This window comes from Melanostigma gelatinosum (assembly GCF_949748355.1).
Source record: "Melanostigma gelatinosum genome assembly, chromosome: 5".
Lineage (NCBI taxonomy): Eukaryota > Metazoa > Chordata > Actinopteri > Perciformes > Zoarcidae > Melanostigma > Melanostigma gelatinosum.
In genome coordinates, this window is record NC_136638.1 from 26,952,848 (window position 1) to 26,972,682 (window position 19,835).

A 19,835-nucleotide genomic window follows, 5' to 3' on the forward strand; every position below is an offset into this window, starting at 1 on the left:
GTTATGTTTCCAACCAGGACTCTACTGAGCATGCTCCATGGACCTGAAAAACACAGACCACTGATCAGACTGACCAGTTTAACGACAGTAAAGCATTCTGCACACCGCTTTTTTGAAAAACGTCAACTCAAAGCAGGATATCTGGAGCTAGAACACTTCACCAACTGTAGTCACCGTGATCTGAAAATATGCTTGAGATTGTCCCGGTAAATTTAAACTGCACTATTAACTATTCGGTAGCGTACAGTTCATACCTTGTGCTAAGCTAAAGCTAGCGAGGTCAATTTTCCTGAGCTTTTGCTCCTCGGATAAAGACATCAACCAATCACGCTGTGAAGAACAGGTTGAGTTGTGCTTATATTTCTTTAAAACAACACAAACACTGTTTGGATCTAAACCAAAACGGCAAAACTTTATTACTCCTTCAGCTTCGACAAAGGCAGCGCTGACAAGATCCACGCCTTCCGTTCTTTCACAATAAAAGCTCCAGACATATAATATTCGCAGGGTAATGTTTCATATTATTGTGTTGTTTATTCAGCCCCCCCCCCCATGTCTAGAGGGCTTTAGATTGAAATGCGATCCAGAAAGTCCCGTTACAGCAAAGATCCGTGAGTTTTAAGGCTCATCAGACGCACAAACACTTCATATTGGTTTATAATGAGCAAGGATTGTTTTTAAGTGGATAAAATCCTCCAAATTGTTCATTCATCACTTTTCAATGGACAGTAAGAACATAATGAACAACCACAGCATTTTAATACTTCTTAAATCAATATGTTTAGCTTTTTTAAAAGACACTCCAATGAAAACTTTCATGCTCGGGTTTATTTTATTGCAAATATGTGCTCCCCAAACTTTGCGGGACTTTTATAATATTATTTCACAATGTTACACACATTTTAAAAAGTTTTTACTCACTCTCACACACACACTCACACACACACACACACACAAGAAGAGTTACCCAACTCTCCCCACTCTTTCATTTACAGGTGCTCAATCATCCTGTCAGCTGAAACGACAGCTTAAGTTCAGTTTTTTAATTAAATGCGATTTTTTTAATATCTTTCCCCGGCTCGGACCCTGGAGGCCGTGCGTCTCCCTTCGGGCTCGCCACGGGTGGAATTAGACCATCAGGCTAAGTTAACAGCTACTGCCTCCGCCATGATGAGAGGTTTAACATCTCACTTGGCAATCAGACCACGCAGCAGACATTTCCAATTCTCACAGACTTTCTGTGCAGCAATGGATGTTTGTTTTTTTAAACATGGGGGAGAGTACCGAGAGATTAGCCGGAGATTTTCTCTTTTTTTTCCTGCATAATTAATGAGGTGTTTTGTACTCAAAGGGCTTGAATCTGCTGAAGGCTTCATTAAATTCTGGGAGTTACTTGGTTGTGGCTCTCTCTTTTTTTAATGTGAACAGAATATTAAATGCTGCACAATGTGCAGATAAGTCACTCCAGTGTCGACTGTGGTGCATTTAAAGATGAACTGCAGCATTTAAAGCACTGGAGTAGTAGTACATTTAAAGCACTGGAGTAGTAGTACATTTAAAGCACTGGAGTAGTAGTACATTTAAAGCACTGGAGTAGTAGTACATTTAAAGCACTGGAGTAGTAGTACATTTAAAGCACTGGAGTAGTAGTACATTTAAAGCACTGGAGTAGTGGTACATTTAAAGCACTGGAGTAGTAGTACATTTAAAGCACTGGCGTAGTAGTACATTTAAAGCACTGGAGTAGTAGTACATTTAAAGCACTGGAGTAGTAGTACATTTAAAGCACTGGAGTAGTAGTACATTTAAAGCACTGGAGTAGTAGTACATTTAAAGCACTGGAGTAGTAGTACATTTAAAGCACTGGAGTAGTAGTACATTTAAAGCACTGGAGTAGTAGTACATTTAAAGCACTGGAGTAGTAGTACATTTAAAGCACTGGAGTAGTAGTACATTTAAAGCACTGGAGTAGTAGTACATTTAAAGCACTGGAGTAGTAGTACATTTAAAGCACTGGAGTAGTGGTACATTTAAAGCACTGGCGTAGTAGTACATTTAAAGCACTGGAGTCGTAGTACATTTAAAGCACTGGAGTAGTAGTACATTTAAAGCACTGGAGTAGTAGTACATTTAAAGCACTGGAGTAGTAGTACATTTAAAGCACTGGAGTAGTGGTACATTTAAAGCACTGGAGTAGTAGTACATTTAAAGCACTGGAGTAGTAGTACATTTAAAGCACTGGAGTAGTGGTACATTTAAAGCACTGGAGTAGTAGTACATTTAAAGCACTGGATCTACATGCGTCTAATTTGCAATAATTTGTGTCAGCTGGAGACATCTTCAAATACTGCTCCCATTTATTTTCTTCCAGTTTCGACATCTCGTGTCTGCTGAAATAAATGACGTACGACGGGATGCTCAGAGCAGAATGTACTCGCACTGTCACAAAACTTTTTCAAGCAAAACATTCAAATATATACAGCAACTCTCTGATGGCTTCATTTCTAACTTTGTGATACGAACAACTTTAGTTCGCTGAAGTTTACATTGACACAATTAAAGAAAAAGCCTCCAGCTCACTTTTCTGCAAAGTGATCACACACTAAAGTCTAAGACTCATAACAACGTAACCTAACAAACTACAGGTTTAGATGCACACAATCACCAGGACCGGCTGCATGAGGCCTCTCGCTTTAGAGCTATAGAGGGGGTCTCCCATGGGACCTTCATTTGGAAAAACTTTGTAGTCAACAGTTACAGACAAGAAAATGTTTTATCCCGTTTGAATTGAAGTGAAAAAGCATAATTAGAAAGACTTGATACCCAAAGGTCACACAAGTTACGTCTCTCTCTGAAGCTGTGATGGAGCGAGGATGTTCTCAGCGGTTGTTGCTCGTTCTTTCTGAAATAAAACACACATCAGGTAAGATAACGTGGCATGCGTGGCTATAGCTAACTTAATTAGCTAGCTAGCCAAGATGACGGCCATTGTGCGAGACAGGAGATGAACTTCACTGAGCGGTCTCACACAAAACTGAATGATGCCGTCACAAACATGCCTGTTCTGTGCAACAGGGTCCCATTGGAGGACACCGGAAGGGGCGGGACTTCACCACAATGAGCAAAAGAATGGAGTCAGACGCTTTTGGGAGAAGTTGAGGCATTCGTTGCGCACCTGCAAAAACGCTTCACTCTCATTGAAAAGAATTACAAAAAGCCCCAGAATGCAACAAAAAAAAGCGCTCTGTCTGATCGGGGCCTTAGAGGTGTGTCTCTTTGATTGACAGGAGGTGTCTCGGCCTATCATCAAGCTTTACGCTGAACAAATTGCAGCAGAACTCTCTTTCATCAGCTCCACACACACACACACACACACACACACACACACACACACACACACACACACACACAGGCGATAATAGGTTTTGTGTTTGTGATTATCTTTCCCTGACTGCAGGTCTTTTTTCAAACACGTGCGTAGGCTTTGTATTCACCGTCAGTGTTTGTAAAGGTGCGTTCACACCAAACGCGTTGATTTTTTGACGCACCGCAAAAACGCGTCCAACGCGCCGCCGGTCGTGTTCATACCAAACGCCGCAAAAAGCGCAGGAGAGGGGCCGTTCATTTTTTGTACCGTATGGTTTACACACACACATGCATACACATAGTTTGGTCCGGTCTCTGTTGATATGAGGTGTCGTAGAGCTCTGGGTGAACACAGACGGCTACAGGATTTATTTCCTGATTCAACAACGGCAGGAAGTCAGTGATGACAGGGGGAGCAACTCAACGCTGATAGGCTATCGCGCCACAGCGTCACGCGATTATTTCGCAGAAGTTGGAAAATTTCAACTCACGCGTTGGTCGAAAACGCATTCCAACGCGCCGCGCCATCGCAAAATCGCGGCGGGCCAGTCTCATCGGTCTGTGCATAGACTTTGTATGTAATCTCGACGCGCGTCAAAAAATCGACGCGTCCGGTGTGAACGCACCTTAACAGTCGGGGTTTGAATGAGCTTCAGATCTGCTGTAGTTATCAAACACTGGGCTCTCATTACTGACGGGGAGATCCGCCCTAAAATAAGACACCTACTCAGACAAAATGGGGTCGGCTGCTATTTAAAAAATGACTGACAGCATGAGAATAAAGTAATGATGGATGGTGCAGTACAGTGGGGACGGCTGTAAATGAGACACACTGAGGTCGACCACGAGTTACTGGACATCTGGGGAGCTTTTCATCAGCCGTCTGTCTTTTCAGCCCTGAGGCCCTGATGTTTTGAAGTTCGTCGATTTCGCCGTCGCCATCTTGGACACCGTCGGCATGTTGTTGCAACCAGTAAACAGGAAGTGACCATATATGGACTGAGGAGGAGTGACGTAGAGACGTCGTATATGTCTCTGGCAGAGACCTGTCAATCACTGTAGCCCCGCCCCTAAAGCATCCCCTGCTTTATGGTCTGTGTGACTCTAAATGGACCATAATGTACTAAATGAACATCATGCTGTATTGAAGAAGACTTGAAACTAGAGATTGAGACATAAACTCATGTTTACAATGTTTACTGAGGTAATAAATCTGTTTGTTCTGCCTGAACACAGTGTACGAGGACACTTCAGAGCTCTCGCACTGAACCACAAAGCCATCTGGCTCCGTCTGATCCGCATCAGACCAATCTGAGGCCGTTTACACAGATCAGACGGGGAAACCAAACAACATGTGAGAGTCATTTCACAGGGAAACGCAGCAGAGGTCTCTGAGAGACAGATGCCAGCTTGTTACTGGAAGGTTGTGACTTAAACCCTCAAATTCACTGAGAGAAAGAAAAAGTAAAATGGATGACAGTGAAACTGTATAAATATGGTGGACTCTGTGAAGAGGACCTATGTAGAGATAAAGATCTAAGAAGGTCAGAGAATGGAAGAGCATAAGAGACACAAAAGAAGCAGAACAAAGTAACGGACATGAACACAGAACAAAAGACAAGTTAAAAGCGGTTGTGAGTATTTTAGACGGCACACCAGAGGATTTTCAGGTCACTGCGTCCGCGAGGTGATGTGAGTATGATGAGACATGAAGGTGAGGTAATAAAACTGCCTCCCTGCTGCTGGTCGGAGGACTCAAACCTCCAGATTGATGCCAGCGACCCTCAGAGGCTTTTAGGTCTGAGGCCGAGAGACGTTCATACGACATCACAGGAGAGATTCAGCAGGTTCAAGGACCAGAGATCGTTCATCTGTTAAATCATTCAATGCAACTGCAAGTTGTGAAAACTCTACGGCTCTTACCTGTGTTCGCCTTTCTCCTGATGTGGGCTGGTGTTGTCCTCGCAGTGAAATATTTGCACATCTGACGGTTGACTGTAAAAGTGGATTCAGAGCGCTCTCTGCTCCCCACGTCTGGTTCAGCCCAATAAAATCAGGAGAGTGTGCTTTTAAAAGCTCAGTTTAATGGTTTTAGGTTTTTTCTCTCTCCTGCAGACCGGTGAGTCACCGAGCTGGCGGCGGAGCAGCCATGACATTTATGCCGTGATTCAGGTGGAGACGAAGCCAGACGGAGAGATGTGAAGTCGGGGCCGCTCACTTAACTGAGTTTGGTCTCGTCCCACATTATGAGACGGTCGTCTGATGGCTGACGCAGACGGACATCAGAGGCAGTTTAGTTCCCTGAGATTGTGGATTGATGTGTTGTGTGTTTTTCAGCCTTTTTCTTCTCAGGCTGCGTAGCTAAGCATACGAGAAGTAGTGCATTGTGGTGCATTTTATAGGAATCACACAAACTCAATTCATTTGTAATCCACGTAAAACTGAACCAGGAAGCATTTGGGCCACAAAAATGTCCCACCTGTGTCTCTGTGTGTCTATGCACGCTCCTGATGTGTGTGTGTGTACTTCACTGTGTGTGCACATGACTGTCATGTGTGTTCAGGAAATCAGAGTAATTCTACCCTGTGCCTCATTTAACACACATCAGTCAGTCTGTTGTGTTGTCGTGCATCGTCTACAAAATGTAAATCAAACCGAGTAGCAACCAGGAAGAGGCTCCAAATGACCACGAAGACACATGAAAGGACTACAAAGAGACGAAAACAACTAGAAAGAAATGCAAAACTTCTGCAAAGAGACACAAGTCATCACAGACACGAGAGTCGACCTCCAGCTCACCTGGTAGAGCGAGCTCCCCGTGTCGGCTGAGTCCTTGGCAGCTGCCGGGGTTTGATTTTCTGTCCCGTGGCCTTTGCTGCGTGTCTCTCACCTCTTTCCTGTCATTCTCCAGCTGCTGTAATTAATGCAATAACGTCCCAAAAAGACGACTATTAATGAAAAAGAGACACAAAGCAATGCAAAATGATCACAAGGTGACACAAAAACAACCACAAAGAGGGAAGTTAACGGGGACTTAGAAGCTTTACTGTGGAAATAACTAGTCTGATATTATTGTTTATAAGACCGTCATGTAGACGAAATGGACCTTTTGTATTTGCATTGTCTGGACAAAACAACAAAAACAACAATAAATTACCCCAATGATGATTTGTATGATGCTTATGTTCTAAATTGTGTTGTCATGTCTGGTTGTTGATTTTACTTTGATATTATTTTATGCTCCTTGTTCAAATCAAATTCCCCAAGAGACAATACAGGTTTTATTCATTCACTGAAATTATTATTATTATTATTATTATATTTAGTTCAGTTTAATTAAACTACTGTATCTCTGTTGAACCAGAGAAAACTTCACAAACCTGTTTCAGTTTTTATTGTTTGCCTTTTGTCGCCCCCTAGTGGAAAACAAGCGCATACCAAGTGCTCCCTGATTGGCTTAGTTTGCGATGTGCTTTTCTTTGATTGGCTGGTACAATTTTCACCGTCTACAAAAGTCTTCCGTGCGCAAACACACACAGCTTAATGCTTCCACCGTATTATTTCACTTAAAATACGTAAAGCAATTCAATTTTTTCGACTGGTAACATGTTAGTCTTATAAAAGGAAAAAACAATGATTTTTTTAAAAATAAATAAGCGAACAATATGACCCCCCGGTTTAAGAAATGCGGCAGCAAACGTCGGACGTGTGTTGTTTCCTTCCGGAAGATAATAGAGAAGGGACCGGCTCGATTTATGGAGTTTCGAAGAGGAAATTAGTTTTGAGAGTTTCTTTCCGAGGCTGTTTTGAACCGAACAATGGGGAACTTTAGAGCATTTCTGAGCGCACCGCTGGTCTTCCTGCTTTTCCAATCGTATCTGGTGTGCTGTGATATAACGGACGGAAACACGGAGCATCTGAAGAGGGAGCACTCGTTAATGAAGCCGTACCAAGGTAACACGGCTCAGCTAGCTCGTTAGCTAACCTGCTGCTAGTTACACTTTTCTGTCTTCCGCTGTGTTTTTAGAGGATATCAAGCGACATGTGCGACTTCTTAGCTCACTAAACTAACTGACTCTCGTGTTACGGTTCATTCAAGCGAACTAATTGTACAACTAGATAGCTTAACATGCATGTATTGTAATGCAGAGGTTGTGAGTTGTTCTTTAACCAAGGACCACCTGATATGTAAGATCCTCATGCATGTCTCTTTGATTTGACCTTTTTACACCTGTACATTCTCAGTTATGTGAAATTTACGTTTTTGTTATACATACAGAGATGATTTGATGAGATTATATTCAGCTTTATTGTCATTGTACAGGTACTGAGACAATGAAATGCAGTTTAGCATTTAACCACAGTGCAAAAAGCAGTTAAGTGCTGCACATCCACAGAATAATATACGTAATAAAATATAGAATACATATAGAATGTATGATAAAAGAGATTTTCTGCATGTTTCAGTTTATTTGCAAATGATTTAACAACTAACCCAGCATGTTGCTTTGTTTTAGAAATGTAAATACAATATTATAGATATGTGATATGCAGTTCAGGAGCTACTGGTGTGGCCCTTTAAGGACTACATTTGCAGACCTCTGATCCACGAGGCAGCTCGTGCTTCTGTGGTGACTCTCAGCAGGAAGTTGTTTGTAACGGAAGCCGCTTTATCACTGCACTCCTCTCACCTGTGCTGCAGGGGGCTGAACTGTTTCAGTTATTCAGGGCGAGGCAAGAATTCCATTATCTAGGGCTGGGCGATAAATCGATTTAATCGATTAATTCGAATGTGTGCTTTAAGGCGATGTGTTTTATTGAAAATCGAGAAAATCGCCCCCACCCCTCCCCCCCGTTGGGCTCCCGTAGTAGAGTGCGCGCGCATTGTTTACAAACGAAAACAATGGCGGCCAGCAGTGAAGCTCTCGTTCATAAGAGAGGGAAGAATGTGTCTTCGGTAGTCTGGAAATGGTTCGGGTTCGTGTCATCTGACACAGAACAAACAGCACCACGATGTAAGGTCTGTCTAAAAGCTATTGCTACAAAATCAAGCAGCACAACAAATTTAATGCAGCACCTCAAACAGAGGCATGCCGCCGAGTGGGAGAAGTGTTGTTGCCCTGAGGAGGGAGCAGGACCGCGGGAGCACAAGCGCCGCCGCCGCCGCCGCCGCCACCTCACAACAACAACCCAGCATTTTGGAGACATTCACCAACTGTACTCCGCATGAGAAGAAGAGTGCCCGGTGGAAAGCCATCACGGATGCAGTCGCGATGTATATCGCAAAAGATATGGTGCCCATATACACCGTGGAAAAGCCGGGGTTTATTCACCTTCTCAAAGCTTTGGACCCCAGGTACGTGCTACCAAGCCGTAAACATTTTTCTGACGTTGCCTTGCCTCGGCTGTACAATAGTACACGCCAAAGGATTTCTGCGGAGCTGGAGGGGATGTCATTCTACTCCGCAACAACTGACCTGTGGTCCAGCAGGTTGACCCAGACACCGATCCACTTGACTGGTAGAAGCGTCACCAACTTAACTTTCCAAGGCTAAGTACTTTAGCAAAGAAATACCTCTGTGCCAGCTACAAGTGCCCCCTCTGAGAGGCTTTTCAGTGTGTGGGAGGGCATTGTTACATGCCACCGTGCATGCCTGAAGCCAGAGGTAGTAGACAGGCTTGTCTTCCTGGCAAAAATATTTAGAAAAAACATGCACTACTGTTTAATACTGTTGGTTATGTTGTGAATGCACTTGATTTTGTTTACATGCACTTATTTACTGTGCAAAATATGTTATGTTGATGTTAGATCAGATGTTGCACTTTTGAAAATGTGAATGTTAAAGGGTCATATACATTTTATTTCATGCTGTGTTTGTATCAGTGTATTCAGTTAGAAAAGCTTACTGTAAAAAGTTACATTTGCACAGTTGTTTACAATGGAAGGCTACTATTTAATGCCATTTAATGTTATGTTTAATTAAATTTTATATTTAAATGATTCAGGGAAACAAAAGAGTGACCAAATACTTTTTGTATACTACAGGCACCTTTCTACAATGTTCAGGTTTTGTTTGCACTTTATTTTTATCAACCTACTTGGGAAAATCATCACAAAATAAAATAAAAAATAGTTTTCAACAGCTTCTGTCATCTGCAAAAAAATTTGGGGGAAAAAATCGATTTAAATCGTGAATCGGATTTTTTGTAAAAAAATCGGAGATTTTTTTTTTAGGCCATATCGCCCAGCCCTACCATTATCGTGTAAATATGTGTTGATGACAACACGTGCAGAGCGCCTTCAGCATACGGAAGTGTTTGTCAGGACGTGTCCTTAGAAGTGCACGTGGAGGGAGGTGTGTCTGTTTAATTCAGCGTCTGCAGATCAGACTCACAACTAGGGATGCACCGGCCTGTGGCCTTGTTAGGTGGGACACTGAGCACGGTTTATGTACCGGATCTGTTCAACAAACAGAAACAACTTGATGAAACATGGAATCCTCTGATCGTGTCCGGTCCTCTCACGCGTTGGTCTCTCAGGTGTCGGCAGCAGCCCCAGCAGTCAGTGGGACTTCTGGGGAAGCACGTTGGTGACGAGCTCGTACGTCCGACTCACTCCGGATGAGAAGAGCAAGCAGGGATCCATCTGGAACACTGTGGTGAGGAAAGACTACAAACATGGCTGCTGTCCCCGTCTGACTCTGATGTGTTTATTTGTACACAAGTCCAAGCTACTCCAGCCTTTGGTTGAGAGCACATGTTTAAGCCACGCTCTCTTCATCAACCTACATTCAGTCTCATGTTTATATTTTCTCTTTCTTTGAATGGAAGATATGTACAAAAAACTAATAGAATATAATGTATAATTACAATATAAAAGGTTATATGTTACCTCACATTAACGTTTGGTGGATGAAGGTGAAAAATATGCAACCCAGTAATTAAATATGTTTAATTTTATACCTGATAAACATTTGCATATTATATTCAGACAGTGTCCTGGAATATAAAATCCAATACTCTCTGAAACCTGTTGTGGTTCTGGTCTACAGCCGTGCTACCTGAAGGACTGGGAGATGCACGTGCAGTTTAAAGTTCATGGGTCAGGAAAGAAGAACCTCCACGGCGACGGCCTCGCTGTCTGGTACACGAAGGACAGACTTCATCCAGGTAACGTTCACCTTAAACCCACCCAGCTTGATCTCACTTCAGGTCACGCTGGTCCTTCTTGCAGCAACGAGTCAGAGTTTGCATTTACCCAAAATGCAATTCTCACCTGTCACCTGCAGCTCTTCACAGACCCAGTTCCCCTTTTCTTACCCGTGTCATATTTAGATTAAAAACAAGTCGGATTGCACTTCCCGCTGCTGCGCCACAATAAAAGACTTCAAGAAGCTCATTGGTTGAAATCTGTCACATCATAATTTACAGCAAAGCGAAGTGTATCAAAACAAAGAGGCTGCTCTCTGTCGGATCAATGTAAGAAACTTCTAGAACAAAGTCTAAACCGTGTAATACATATTTACTGAAGTACTAAAAGCTTAATGTAGTGAGACGGCGTTCTCTCGGCTCACCTGCATGATGACGAGGTAAAGGTGAGAGCGCTGCAACTCTGAGAAAAGTAAATCTAAAGTGAAAATGAACGCTCATCGTGCTCACTCCATCAGAAAGCTGTTTTATTCTTTCATGTCCAGATGTTTGTGTCGACCCTCTCGGCTTCACTGCTGACCACAGGAAAGTGTCTCTTGTCGTCTGCTCATGTGTCGCCTCATCTCTGCCTCCATCCTAGGCCCTGTGTTTGGAAACCAAGATCAGTTTCTTGGCCTGGCTTTGTTTGTGGATACCTTCCGCAATGACCTCCATGGGATGGATGTAAGTGTGTGTGTGTGTGTGCGGCTCGAGGCGATTGACCGGCTTGTTTCTTTTCAGGGCCTGTGTTTTCCAACAATGCTCTCTTCCACGGGCTGGCTGTTTTTATAGACACTTACTCTAACGATGACGCCACGGATGTGAGTGGTTTTACTCGTCAGCACGCTGTTGTTCTTGAACTTTGAATCGGCATGTCGTCACAACGTTTTAAGCATGTTAACATTTGCAAACCCCTCAGAATTAATTTGCCATATTTTCACGCGTTTGTCTCGACTTTAATGACACAAGTTATTGTGTTTAAAGGAGGTTGTTTCTGTTTCACCAGAACTTTGTCCTGTGAATTATGCTTTATACTTTCACATTGCAGCTGAACGTGTCCAGTTCTGTCTAACCTCTCATGGGAGACATATCCTCAGATTAATAATCTACACTCACACGGCACAGATCCCCATCTGATTTACTTTAACATGCACAAGTCAAAGCTTGTCAAGTAGGAGGAACAGTGAGACTTAATACCGACAGAACAAGTAGTTTGCTTTATTACAAGTCTCTTTGGTAACTTAGAAAATACAGTAATTCAGACCTGTCAGGTCAAATTGTAGTGATGTCAGAGTTTTTGTTCTTAGTAAATACAAACAGACGTCCAAAACTTCAGATATGACTTTAAAAAGCCTGCTGTGTGTGTGTGTGTGTGTGTGTGTGTGTGTGTCCTGACATGTATCATGTGGGCTTCTTATATTTTGTTTCCTGTATTCATTTGTGCATCTTCTTCATTCAAGAGTTCATACGATGCCTTTTATTTCCACACGCGTTGACTCTTTGCTCCCCGTCTCCAGCGCTCCTTCCCGTTCATCTCGGCCATGGTGAACAACGGCTCGGTGAACTACGACCACGGCAAAGACGGCCGCTCGTCGGAGCTCGGAGGCTGCTCGGCTGAGATCCGGAACCGAGAGCACGACACGTACCTCGCCATCCGCTACTCCAAAGGAAGACTCACGGTACGTAGAGACACTCGATGAGGAGCTCCTCTTCCTTTAGTCCAATCAAGAACATGTGATCCAGACACAAACGAGGACAGCTTCTCCTTTTTCCACATAAGGAGCATTTTCCTGACTATTCTCAGCAGCTTTAAGTCTCTTACGTCCCGTCTTTGTCCTGCAGGTGATGATTGATGTGGAGGACAAGAACGAATGGAAGGAGTGCATCGACATCGGAGGCGTTCGTCTTCCTACCGGATATTTCTTCGGTGCCTCGGCAGCTACGGGAGATCTGTCTGGTGAGTTTACACACTCGCACACCAACGAACAACCGAAGTAGAGAAGTCATGATATCCACGGCTGAAGTTCTGAAGCAGAGGTTTGTTGAGGGCCATTGTAGGTAAAACACGATCTATATGAAGAGCTCGGGGAGGAGAGTACATTCTTACATTTACGAGTAGAAACTCACAAAGACATTCACTTGAATATGATCTGAGATGATAAAGTCTCGACATTTATATCGATTTTCTAAACCGATCGTTTGTTATTTTCCAGATAACCACGACATCATCTCGATGAAGCTCTACCAGCTGATGGTGGAACACACCCCCGAGGAGGAGAACCTGGACTGGACCAAGATCGAGCCCAGCGTCAGCCTCCTCAAGTCCCCTAAAGGTCGATTCAAGTTCCCCGATCTTCTCTCTCTGACAGCAAAATACAGAAGTGAAAACGTTGTAAATATAGCGTACTCTTGAACAGATGTTGGTATTTGTAGGTGTCTAACGTGCGGCCACAGCAGTACTTTGCTGGTGCTGCTGTCTGTAGAAACATCTGCACTGTCCCTTTAAAACACAGCGCCTCAACCAGGAAACAATGATAGAAGTTAGTGAAGGAAACAACAAGGAGGAATCTTAGTTCATGTTGGTACGAGGTTTCATTATCATGTTTCTGCTCATTACACTCTTTGAAACACGTTTCTGGGACTTATTTAAAAGAAGAAGACGAGCAGCATTTCTGAATTGAACATGAAAATGAACACGGACTCTTCTTTTTGTCCTTCGTAGACAACATCGACGATCCCACCGGAAACTTCCGCGGCACGCCGCTCACCGGCTGGAAGGTCTTCCTGCTCCTGCTGTGCGCTCTGCTGGGCATCGTGGTGTGCGCCGTGGTGGGAGCCGTGGTTTTCCAGAAGAGACAGGAGAGGAACAAGAGGTTCTACTAGAGGAGAGGAGAACCTCACCCAGAGAGGTGTTTGTCGGGGAACGAAGTGTTTCCAGACGACGGCACATTCAATGTGAATTCTTTCCTGAAGATTGTACAAAATGTTTCTATCTTTTGAAGCACTGCGTTGTGGAGCGAGATGTGGTAACTTGTGACGTCGGTGAGAAGGTGCAAAGAACTAGTGGCGCCCGTCATGATGCTGTCTTTGTCCTCCATGTTTTCTTTAGTTCCAGGGTCAGAGTATAGACCTGCTGTCCGAAACAAACTTTAAAGAGTTTCTATTGGTTCCTCTGCTGCAGACGTGACGCTACAACATGGTGAATTCGGCTGTTTTACCTTCACACACAACATCGGATGAAAAGGTCGTGGGAACAGGAAACGTCCACGTTAGCGTGTGACGCGTTGAGCTGGAGGCCTTATTGAGTGACTACACGTGAAACATAACTTCTTCCTGTTGCGTCTTCAGGTCTGATTGTCGGTTACGTGATTGGCTAACGTAGCGTTTCTCCAAGAAAATGATGATAGAACTTGTCGCTGCAGGCCGCCTTGTTTTTTGGGGGGTTTGCGTCCCCTGTGGTCTCCATCGCCGCCTCCCAAACACGTTTGTTTCTCTTTCTGTGTTACCGTCGCTCTCATTTTGACATTTAAAAAAAACACAATTTGGTCTGTCAGTGACTTTAAAATGACAGAATGGATTCAAGTTGCTGCTCTGCTGTAAGACATGGCCGATAGAACAGAATGAATGCTTTGCTCTGTAGGATTTTAAATGACGTATTCTCATGAAGCTGAGTTTCTCATTGAACCACCTGAGTCACACGTGGGCGCTATGATGTCTTTGTCCCTTATGTTCTACTCATGGAGTTAGATCTTTGTGTTCTTGGTCTCCGCCGTGTTCACGCTCTCTGTTCATGCTACAGTTCTTCTGTTTATTCACTCAGGTCACCTCTGAGCACAGACAGACCACCACTGCTGCAACCGACCACCGTCTGCTTCTCACTTCATGATTTGGTCCAGAAAATGTCAAGAAATTATAAAATATAAATATACATATATACGGTACAAAGAACCCAAGTGCTTGTTTTGTCGAACTGACGGAGGTTTCGTTGCATCTCAGAGAAAAATATTCACATTCGAGTAGCTGGAACCAGATGATGATCGATTTAATGATAATTCATCATCAAAGTAGTTTTCATATAGTTTCATGAAATGAAACATTGACGTTGGGGCGCAAGGAGCCGAGGCGCTACATCACACAGCAGATCACATTATAGTTCATGAGTTCAGGTCGTGATGCGTCTGGATCTGTGTGATTCATCACCTCTGCTCAGCCCTGAAAGATCCTCTGGTTGTTTAGTTGAACTGAGTAAATCTCAGACACCACATGGCCAGAGAGTGTAGCGCTTCACAGACTGTGACGTCAGAGTTACAGAGGTTGTGAATCTGCATTGATCTGCAAACGGATCAATTTAACAAATTCCCGTCACGTAATTATATATCGATTAAAACCAGTTAAATATGAACGCCGACTCGTGAAGCTCTTACTAACGAGCACAACTTCTCCTTAATAAATATATATATATATGAATTGTTTGATGCTTCTTTATTTCTTTTCTCTTTGGGGTCTTTCGAGCAGCGTTTTTATCCAGAATATGCCTTTGTTGTTTTTCTAAGTGTGTTTGGGTTGTTTCGTTCTTCTATTTCCACAATGTTCCCGTTTGGTTCAGAAATGCTAAAAGTAAATGTAAGGATTTTATGGCACACTTGTGCTTTCATTGTTGGTGAAATGCAGCGTACTCTTTTAGCTTGAGTCAGCGTTCTTCAGGCCGTTCTGTATTTGTTTTCTGCCACGTCGGTTGTTTTTGGTGATGGGACTTAAAACAGCTCGTCTCAGCAGAAATAATGTATTAAAATAAATGAAGAAACCATTTGAATGTGAATTGTTTTCATGATGACAGACACTGGATTATTGAAGTATTATCAGGTACAAATACCTCAGTGACAAAATCAGAAGTCAGGATGATGAGAGCCCCCTTTTTAAAGTGCTGCAACTAATACAAGTTATATTTATGGGTTTTTATTACCATAATATGACGTAAACAGTGTTCTGATGTAGCTGTTGGGTTTATCAAAAACAATGTAATATTTCATAAGATCACATGACGTCTGCACATAGCTGTCAGATAAATAACTTGTTTTCCTCTGAAGTGTATTGCAGTATAAATATACAGCATAATGAAAATACTACAGTAAGTATTAATTCACATTAGTTGAACAATGTTTATTTCTTTGTTTTCACCGGTGGTTGAAAGTAAATACGTAACAACCCACTCTAGTAGCTAACAGATGAAACTCAATGTATATAAATGTGTATAAACAATAACGAGTTATTTTGAGTGTTGGTGTAGCAGCTACACTGTTAGCATAGCATAGCCCTGATCAATAACAACTCTATTCAGAAAACAAGCATTTTTTTAAATTGTTTGCTGATCATTTTGCAGAAAACGCATTAATTATTTTATTTTTTACAAATCTGCTTCATTATGGAGTGATTTTTCCAGCTGTTTAGGCCCCGCCCACTCCTCTAAAAAGTGCTCTATCCATGTTTGCAGTAGGACTATTGGTGTTGTTGTTATTTATATATTAACATTAATATTCTTCAGTTGTTTAATCAGCGTGTTGACTCGTGTTGGTGTCTAGTTCAAGGTGATTGGTGGACACATGACTGTTGTATTCATATATTTAATGACCTGTAGTATTGTCTTCATGGGAAATATCAAAAACAAGTGACCTGATTTATGAGTCTTCAGACTGCTGAGCTCAGGATCGTTTTGTGAGTTTAATTATGTTTCATTTGTGCTTCAGCTGCTGCTGTGTGTCAAGTGGTTTGGTGGATTAGATCTGTCTCCTTTCACGAGCTCTCCTTTTCCTCTATGAGGGAAATAATGTGAGATTTATGATTTGTGTTCACGTAAATAAATATGTTCCATGTGAGTTGTCTCATTTAAAAGCATTTAACGGTAAATTACTGTATTGTTATCCTGTCCACAGATGTTTTTCTTGAATTCAATATCATTCATCAGAAATAATGCAATATCTTGTTATTCTTGATATTAACAATAATTCTGTTTAGTCACTTTTAATGCTACAAATTCAGTATAATTAACTGTTATTATTATTATTACTATTATACAAAGCTTGACATATTTCATGGACTTCATTTCAACTTTTGTTACAGTATTCACATAATATTTTTATCATCGCACAAATTGAGATTATCGATGACGTTCTGTCTTTTTTAACCACAAGATGGTGACATGGTGAAACGTGTGCGTGCGTGCGTGCGTGCGTGCGTGCGTGTGTGTGTGTCCCACAGTCTGAAGATCCTCTCATGACCCTCTGGCTGAGATTTAATCCAGATTATGTATCTGTATGTATTATTATTGAAACACCAACCAAACACTCTGCATGTTATTGGCATTCATATTTTCATTCCCAGCTGATCAAACAAATGTTAGATGTTTTTAATTTATAACTCTTTATTCATTTTCCAATTTATTCAGAGTATAAATTCCCCAAAACAATACAGTATAGACCTAAATAGTACACAATGCGCCTACCATCTGAACACCCCCTGATCATCAAAATCAAAAAAGCTTTTGTGACTTTATGACCATGATATTATTTCAAAATAGAAATAAAAATGTGGAATAAAATAGTCAATCAGGTTTTTCTGCATTCATTTTGAACAACCTTCAAAATACAAGAGAAGCTCTTCTTTAAAACCCAACGAATGCTGGCCAACAGAGTAGAATAAAACTTAAATGCATCAAGACTTCATGAGTCTGAAATAGAACGAAAGAAAACAAGCCAAGTCTGTTTCACAGCGCCGGGGTTACAACTGAAAGAATAAGACTCAAATATCGTCATTCATGTCATCAGAATACATCTGCAGCACATTAACGTAGCAGAATACACACATGTAGTAGATGTTGTGCTCTAGATGAGACAGTGATGTTGTGAATCTGTTCATGTCATCATTCACAGTCTGTGATTTATTGCCAGCTGTTCTTTCTGCATTCAGCAGTTTGAACTGTGTTACTTTTATGACTTAACTTCTTCTTATTGGTTCAATATTTCCTAACGATCCACGTACTGAGCTCTGATTGGTCAGTAGGCGGTGCTTTTATACGAGTTGATAGGTGGGCGGGGCTACACCAACATTACAGAGTCAAGTCTCCTGCTGCTCACAATAAAACCTCTTTTTGTGAGTAGGAGTTCTTTAACCCTGTGACTCTGTGAACACAGCTGAATTCTGTTCAAAATGATGGTAGAATACGTTCACCATACTATACACTGTATAGTGAACGTATTTCAACTGAATTTTAGTGACAGTTTAACTTTACTACGTACTTAAAATAGCTGAAAGCAGCGTGCACATCATTACTACTGGTGGTGCCCCTGTTGAGCGTTTTCACAATAGTTTTACAAATGTGGTTGAACATTATCATGAAACAAATCAAATATCCAGTCAATGACTTCTGGTGTGAGGGGCGTGGCTTTTCAAAAATCACATTTTGTGACGTTAATTACAGCGCCACCATGTGGCCGATCGGAGTTCTATGTCTTGAGAAGCACATGGACATCATTTCCAGTTATTGTTCCAAGTTTCATTTTTCTACCTCATTCCAGCTCACGGGAGTTTGAGCTGAAGCGGCAGACAACAAATATGAACCCTAACAAAAATTATCTGAATTTCAAAAGGTGGAGGTGATGGAGCAGTCTCCAGTCTCCAGATGCTCTCTGGATCATCAGGACTCAGCTGACAGAGATCACTACCATCTGATGAGAGAAGAAGAAGACAAGAGAAGAGATGAACGAGTGTTTACAGAGACTCCCTTCATCAGCCGTCAGTCAGTGACGCAGCACATCCAGTAGAAAGAGCAGCTTCCTCTCAGCTCTCATGTTAACCTACACTGAGCTCCAAGCTCACACACCTGCAGACACGTTGGGCCTCCAGTCTGTTGACTCTGCAGGTTCCACTGAAATAAAGTGCTGAGAGTCCTGAACGCATCATGACTGCAGAACCAGAGAGGTGTTCACTGCTCACTGTAAAGATGGATTCAACCCTGTTATGCTGCGTTCACAACAAACGCCAAGCTGATGTTTCAGTGACGCGATTACATACAAAGTAAATGCAAAGTCACTAATAGACGTACATTTGAGCCAATGAGGCGAAAGACGCGATGCAAATTTAAATATTTCCAATGGAGTAAGAGATGCACGTGAGGCTGTGTCGTTAAAGCCGTTCAGCGTTGAGATTCTCCTCCTTCATCGCTGACGTCCTGACGCTGTTGAATCAGAAATGGAGGATAAACATATTGAATCCGTCTGTGTTCACCCAGAGCTCTACGATACCTCATACAGAGACCAGACGATGTGTATGAATGTATGAGTATGAACCACAGACTGTCTACGGTACAAACAATAACCACGCTGACCTATTTACACCGAGATGATGGAGCAGCTACGATGTTAGCATAGCATAGCATCTATTGATCCAGACTCCATTCAGAAAACAACCATTTTAACAGTTGTTTGCTTGTCATCTTGTGGACAGACCTGACAAAGCATGAATTCAGACTTTTTACAAATCAACATCATCACATCGTTATTTCAGCATCCTTTGAATGTTTGTTGAACTTAAATCACAGCTGAATCTGTTTGTTTTGGGTTCATACAGCTGTAGTAAAGCAGCCGACGAGTGTCTGGATAGATACAGTGAATACAGCCTCCAGATGATGTCATGAACCACACATGATGGAGTTTGGTTTCAGATATCTGGGACTTCCTCAACGTGTACAAAGCAGCACTAGTGGTTATTTCAGCCATGATTGATGATTGGCTGCATGTAACGCTGGTTCTATGAAGTGAGAGCAGTGATGTGCAGGCTTCAGTCAGACTGATCTCAGAGCTGTGACAAAGATGAACTGATCAATAGTTTGATAGCTTGATGAATGAGGACCACTGTCTCTAAACATCTGATGATGCCGTCAGCTGTTAACAAGCTTCACTTCCTGTAGACGTGAACAACACATCGACTCAAACACACAATCACAACAAGCTTCTGACTCGTCTGATTGGCTGACTGCTCTCTCTCTCTCGTCCAATCCTGAAGCCTGTGGATCTGTGTTTGGTACAATACTGCTGAAACCAGCATGGACTGACTCCAACCCTCTACTGACCTCAGAGTCTCCAGTGTACAATGTGGACTCTTCTTAAGATCAGACAGCAGCTTCACGTCTGAATCCTTCAGGTTGTTTCCTCTCAGATCCAGTTCTCTCAGATGGGAGGGGTTTGACTTCAGAGCTGAGCCCAGAGAAGAACAGCCTTCCTCTGTGA

General features: G+C 42.3%; 1 protein-coding gene and 1 long non-coding RNA gene across 3 annotated transcripts; one reads left to right on the top strand and one right to left on the bottom strand.

The window, feature by feature from the left end:
- Positions 1-7,111: 7,111 nt before the first annotated feature.
- On the top strand, positions 7,112-16,415 carry LOC306777277 (vesicular integral-membrane protein VIP36-like). 2 transcript variants are annotated; one of them, XM_079268328.1, is made up of 8 exons: positions 7,112-7,320; positions 9,907-10,025; positions 10,419-10,536; positions 11,156-11,238; positions 12,072-12,233; positions 12,397-12,511; positions 12,768-12,887; positions 13,277-16,415. In XM_079268328.1, exons 1-8 carry the CDS (start codon positions 7,185-7,187, stop codon positions 13,435-13,437), a joined length of 1,014 nt encoding a protein of 337 aa, XP_079124454.1. In that variant the 5' UTR covers positions 7,112-7,184; the 3' UTR covers positions 13,438-16,415. The 2 variants fall into 2 exon arrangements, with proteins under 2 accessions (XP_079124454.1, XP_079124455.1); XM_079268329.1 differs by lacking the exon at positions 11,156-11,238 and adding an exon at positions 11,296-11,375.
- A 537-nt stretch (positions 16,416-16,952) lies between these two features.
- Positions 16,953-19,830, bottom strand: LOC306777284. The gene is made up of 2 exons (XR_013771975.1): positions 19,679-19,830; positions 16,953-18,275 (listed from the first exon to the last, which is right to left on the bottom strand). It is a non-coding gene; the product is annotated as an uncharacterized lncRNA (long non-coding RNA).
- Positions 19,831-19,835: the final 5 nt, after the last annotated feature.

Coding starts and splice junctions, on each gene's coding strand:
- LOC306777277 (XM_079268328.1), top strand. CDS start 7,185: ATGGGGAACTTTAGAGCATTTCTGAGCGCACCGCTGGTCTTCCTGCTT. Junction 11,239..12,071: donor ATGACCTCCATGGGATGGAT/GTAAGTGTGTGT, acceptor CCCCGTCTCCAG/CGCTCCTTCCCGTTCATCTC. Junction 12,512..12,767: donor AGCTACGGGAGATCTGTCTG/GTGAGTTTACAC, acceptor GTTATTTTCCAG/ATAACCACGACATCATCTCG.